We start from the raw sequence: 5,905 nt of genomic DNA, 5'->3' as shown, positions 1-5,905 counted from the left end.
ACCTTACTATTGAATTATTAAATTACAAAGGTAATATCTGTTGGGTGGTCAAGTAACGGTTTTATGATTATTTATTTAGAATTTAAGAAGACTGTAATATGCTGATATGAGAAGTGCTGCTATCTATCAGCTCAACTGCCCATTTAACACAACGACCTTCGGTCTAACCGCTTCTTGAATTTAATGTGGCAGAAGGGTCCCGGCGATATAAATATATATTAATTTGATCTTGTGGGCAAGGAAAAGCTAACTGGTGTGTTGGTGCTCAGCTATGTATAATTATATATATATTTTTTTTCCTTAATTTGCTCACCCTGTCACTGTGCTTCTTCTATTTTTTTATTTTGCTTCTCTGTTAGTTCATGGCAGCACTTTCTTCTACTCGTTCTGCTGATGAGAATATATTATTGAAGCAGCCACAACACTATGATCTCTCTTCTTCCAATTCCGGAATCTGATTAAGTCCCCCTTAATCTTAAACAGGCGTGTTCGAGCCTCGAGCTCTTCTAGTTTCCAACAAGAACACCTGTAAAAAACAAAAATACCTAAAGGTGCTTGCTCCAGCAAGCAATATCAGAAAAAAAGAAAAACATTCCCTTTCAGGTTAGGTGGTGTGCTTGAATCAATTTTTATTATTCTTTTAATGACAGAAAAGTTAGGTCCACCCTTCCAAATTTATCCAAGGCAGGCCATTATATTATATACAAGTGTCTTTTCATGGTCTGTTTCCAGAGCCGATAGAGGGTGACATTTGCGATGCAGTAGCTCGCGCACACAACAGAAAAAAAAACAGCAAGAACAGGACAATCATAATATTTTTTTCTGGCAGTCAAAGGTGCATACCTTAGTTTAAACACGACACGTTCAGGAATTATTGACACAGATCAGCGCGTCGATGTTCTTATAAGATAAAATTAACATGGGTGTCTTGGTCCAGGAAGATTGTGATTGGCTAGTTTCATGCTGAATTCATGAGTTCTTGTTAGTTAAAAAATCTTGAAAAACCTCTTGTGGTATATTAAATCACAAACATCTTGTGCTGGGTTGTCATGCTTATTGCATTCCTTCATTGTTGTGCCAAAGAAAGCTATTTTTTTATTCCAATACTTACCCCCCATGACTTGATGCTTCTCTTCTCTGAAGCTTTTGGGGGCATTTAATTATTTCCTTGCTTTCCCTTTTGGCTTCAGAGGCAGGATAACATTTATTTCTAATAATGAGTTTGCCTGTTGCTGATTCATTGTGGTTTGTTGTTATCTTCGGTTGCAAGGGCTTGCATTTCTCAAGGCTTGCTTGCCAGAGAGAGGATACGGAAAGACGTTGAACTTTTAGCCTGTAAGCCCTCCCTGATCAATCGTTAATTTTTTTGTTATTGGTTTTCTTGTTGCATATTGTCGAATTTTCCATATGATAAAGGAGAACAAAGACTGCCGTTTCACCTTTTCATGCCTTCTGTGTTCAAGACTTCAAATTGCAGTATAATCCTGCTGCTTTTTGAAGGAATCTTCTTTCCTTCAATATACTACCATTTTTGCCTAACACTGGCCGGGATGCCATTTCCCTTCCTGTTTATAATCACATTAAAAAAATATTTTTCTATAATGCAAGTCAATTAGGTGAATGTTACTTAATTTCTTCCGCATCAAAGCCTTAACTCTTGGCATAATAAGAGCAATCATGCTTCATGCCTCAATCAACGTGAGTTCTCTCATTTTATTTCTTTCCTTATCTGAGTAATGTCCTTCTGCATACATCAGTAAGGTCCCAAATTGTTCCCTTTTCTTCTTTTTGGTATATATTTGCTTCTTGCTTCTTTGGTTACAGATTAGAGTGGTCACAGTGACAATGTTATGAAAACTCAATTTCTTAATTTTGTTCAATGCAGTGTAGGCATTGAAAGAAATGACTCTTTATAGAGAGATGTAACTGACTAATTACTTGGGAGACAGATCTAATGCCCTGTGAGATTTTCTTGTTTCTTTTTTTAACTTGAACTGGCTTCTATGATGATCTGTTTTCATATTGACTTATTTTGCTCTAGTTTTTAGGGAGCATTGCATGCACAGAACAATGTGTTTTTGCTGAAGCATACCACCAACACTAGTTGAAATTTTCTACTCTACATTGGGTATTGTTTGACAGCGGCCTCAGTTTCCTTGTATTTGGCCTCATTTTCCTTTTCTACCATGACTGGATTTATAGTTTATAAAGGGGAATGATGATATGTGCTCTATCTCTGAAATTTATCGCGTAAGATGCTACCTCTTGAAAAGAATATATGTAATTCTTTGTACCATCAAAGCTACCTCCTCAAGAAAGCAAGAAGCTCATCGACTTAATGAATCCTGCCTCTGACAATCTATTAATTCTGGTTCAGGTGGAAGAAGCATCAAGTACAAGTCGACCGAGCATCTAGTTACTAGTCCTTCAATCATTTCTGCACCAATTTTTCTTTCTTCTTGCATCATTTCAAGTAAGTTCTCCACTACCCTTCAAATCATTACGTATCATTCACCTAATTGCATATGTATAATCGAAGAATTAGATTATCCAGGACTTCTTAAGGTGGCAGATTGCGCAACAGCAAAAACACTCCATTCCAAAGAGGATTAGACATGGAGTATGTTGATGAAAGACAAGGTATGAATTTCACTACATGATATCCACTCCTGGAGCATAAATAAGATCCAACACAATATCTTATAACTTCTAAATGCTTAGAATTTGATAAATACTTTTTAGGATTTGACATGATTTTGCATGTATAACTGATGTGTACATACTGCCAATCGGAGTGTGATAATCGGTGAAGAGTGAGGAGAAACTGAAAATGGATCCTCTTTGAGTAAAACCTGTTACTCCCAGTAACCTTCCCCTGCATTTATTAGTTTTACAAAATTATTCTCTCCCTCTTTATTTTTATATCATTTACACTGACAATATATACAACACTTCCAGCCGGTGAATCCACGTGTGGGTGTTCAACCATGGCCAGTAAGCCTCATTACAAGTCTTTCAAATTCATCGACAACTCTCGGGAGATAAGAGGATTGGAAGGGGATAAGGGTACTGCTTTAGAACTACATAGACAGAAGGGAGAGGCAGTGGCCAGAAACCAACCAGGAGTAGATGCCTTTATGGCTTGGGTGAATCCTGTACATGGAACAGAATATCCAACCAGCCTCAGTGAATTGGAAGAAAGTAGAGGAAGAAGGAAGATTTATATTAAAAGCAATGTGATGGATTCTGACATGCCAGAGATGGTTGCCTTTTTTCAAGACAGCAATTATCATTTTGTGAAGGACATTTTCATGGATGGAGAAGTTCACTGCAAGGATATCTGTTCCGTTGAAAATTGCCAATTAGACCACAATAGTATCTCTTCCATACTTAACTTTGATGTAGAAAGTTGCAGTGCATCAACCGTTGGAACTCAGGATTCAGTTCCATCCATTTCAAATGAGTCAAAATATATGGAAGATGATGACTGCCATAATCTTTTGATCAATCAACATGGTTCCAGAATGTCGATGAAAGATTTTGATGGACAAGAATATGTTTTGGTAGAAAAGAACGTACATGGATCTCATATGGTTAAAAAGGTGAGTGATCACTTCTCTACACGCTTTAAACATTCGATAACAATGGACACGAGGTTGAACAAAAGGCTAAAATTTGGTAAACCTCAATTTGTATATCTTTTTGATCATTTTTGGTTAATGTGGATGGGTTCATCGATGGTTCAGCTATATGGTTTCCAGGAACAGTATATTCTTAGATTTTTTTGTAGTTTCTTAAGCATTTCCTGAAGCATGAAACCAACTAGAATAGATTTTGAGCAGTTTAATTCCAGATCAGAAGAGTATGCTTTTCCTGAAGCATGAAACCAACTAGATTAGATTTTGATAGCACATCAGTTAGTACTGTAACCGATAGACGTTTGCTTACTTCGAATGATGATGATGATGATGTGTGTGTTTGAGAGAGAGAGAGGCAGAGAGGATAGGTTTGTGTTATCTTGCAATGCTGGTTGTTATGGACAGCAAGAACTAGCTTTAAGACATGCGTGGGTATTGTTGCCTTACAACTTGGGCAATAATGATGTTTCGATTCACAAGATTGTGAAGCAGAATAATGTCTGTATCTATTGAGTTTGGATTTTGTCATAGCTGGAGCTGGTGACACTCCATGTTTAGTTACTGTCCGCTAGTGTGGACACTGCTTGCTTAACCTGATTTATTTTCTGCATGTTCATAGAGCTGATACAGATCTTTGGCACCCTTTTATAAATTTTGACATGGGATTTCTTAGAAATTATAGGTTCCAAGTAAGGAAGCAATACTGTCAAGCTCCATTGTATTATACACAACTGAAGAAGTTTATTATGACTGCCCTACGAGTGCAGCCACTTTCAGAAATGAGGTGGACGACACAATAAGAAACACAGAGGCAGATTTTGAACAGGTCGTTGAAACTGAAAGTATGTCCAAGCCTGAAGATGGGATGTCAGGAACCTTAACAAGTTCAAGTCGAAGTTTGGGTGATGAGAATGTTCAAGGAGAGTCGAGTTTCTTTGCTGTTGATCCCCCTCCAGGCCTGACCTACTCAGAAGGTCCTATATATTGTGGAAGTGTCAGCTCGCATTCGTTTGCTTTTCCCATGTAAATCCTTTGTATTTTTTGTTGATGCTCAAATGTTAATGCTTTCCCGAATGTAAATCCTATTAATTTTTCTTTCTCAGTCACTCTACTAATTTGTTAATCCTTGTGCTCGCTTTTGTGTAGATTGCCCTCAGAATGGGATGGCAGTCCTGAAAGAATGGCAAGCACTGACCAAGTACAATTTCGAAGGCATCAGCGTTGGAGAATGCGTTTTCTTTGTTGCAAATTCTGAGTGACATAAATTTCACTGTTCTGTTATTTTGCTGTTATTGTATATTTCATGATGTGCTACCTTGATTTACAGAATCCATGATTTAAACATTAATTACTTGCACCATCACGACACCAGTAATTATTTTTCCGTGGAGCAGATATAAACTGTTTTGTCAGCACACCTTTTGACATATTCTTCAACGTGATTTTTCCTTGAAGGTATTGAATTTGCTCTTTAGTCAGATTGGATAATGGTGCCAATGCCATGCATGTTTCCCTGCCTCCATTTTTAGTTCTCCCATGGAATGAGCTCACTGTAACGATGTTGTTATTCTGCTTTTCTTTGCTCAGCATTAGTTCTTCTGGAGCTTAAAAGACCGGCAACGATTTTGTAGCTGCGTAGATTTTTTTTCATTTTCCTTTGGAGGAGTATTAATGTAATTTAGGATAAATGTCATACTTCCCTTTAATATATGATTCAAGGTTGTCAATTTTGTTTTGGTAGGTGTTTCGTTTTTTCAATTGGAATGAAATGTTTTAGTTTCAGAGTGTTTCGGCGTGCCGTTTCGGGGTTGTACTGTTCATATATATAAAATTCAACAAACATAATTCAAATTCAAGATAAATTAATTATAAATTATGCAATACAAACACAATGTCAAACAAATATAATTTTAAAATTTAAAATATTTCTAAATAGTCAAGATTAAATAGATTTTTAACTTAAAGTAATTCAACTTAAATAAAATATTAAAATATTATGAAAATAAAATGTTTTAACACAAATATTTTAAATATAAAGTTAGGTCAATGTTATCAAGGCTAATGAAATCTAAAGCATCCCTTGTTTTGCTCAAATTCCTACAAAGTATAAACATGAAAAAAACAACATGAATATAAACCATATATATCAGTGATACATCTAATTTTAAAAAATTAATAACATTGTTAATGAAAATAGTAATAATAATTTTCAATATTATTATTAATATCATTGTTATTAAAAATAGTAATGAAAAAGAGCCTTTTAT

At 35.8% G+C, this 5,905-nt stretch overlaps 1 protein-coding gene across 10 annotated transcripts; it reads left to right on the top strand.

Annotated features, from left to right (window-relative positions):
- Positions 1-260: 260 nt before the first annotated feature.
- LOC7453861 (uncharacterized) lies at positions 261-5,373 on the top strand. 10 transcript variants are annotated; one of them, XM_024586426.2, is made up of 8 exons: positions 620-835; positions 1,271-1,335; positions 1,886-1,961; positions 2,378-2,473; positions 2,555-2,640; positions 2,959-3,602; positions 4,321-4,661; positions 4,785-5,373. In XM_024586426.2, exons 5-8 carry the CDS (start codon positions 2,616-2,618, stop codon positions 4,891-4,893), a joined length of 1,119 nt encoding a protein of 372 aa, XP_024442194.1. In that variant the 5' UTR covers positions 620-835; positions 1,271-1,335; positions 1,886-1,961; positions 2,378-2,473; positions 2,555-2,615; the 3' UTR covers positions 4,894-5,373. The 10 variants fall into 10 exon arrangements, 9 of the variants coding, with proteins under 9 accessions (XP_024442192.1, XP_024442194.1, XP_024442190.1 ...); XM_024586424.2 differs by lacking the exons at positions 620-835; positions 1,886-1,961 and adding an exon at positions 261-603; XR_002978119.2 differs by lacking the exon at positions 1,886-1,961 and having other exon boundaries at positions 620-1,335; positions 4,785-5,093; positions 5,226-5,373.
- Positions 5,374-5,905: the final 532 nt, after the last annotated feature.

The sequence above is a fragment of the Populus trichocarpa genome, chromosome 15 (genome assembly GCF_000002775.5).
Source record: "Populus trichocarpa isolate Nisqually-1 chromosome 15, P.trichocarpa_v4.1, whole genome shotgun sequence".
Classification (NCBI taxonomy): Eukaryota; Viridiplantae; Streptophyta; class Magnoliopsida; order Malpighiales; family Salicaceae; genus Populus; species Populus trichocarpa.
This window is presented reverse-complemented; position numbering and strand designations above follow the sequence as displayed.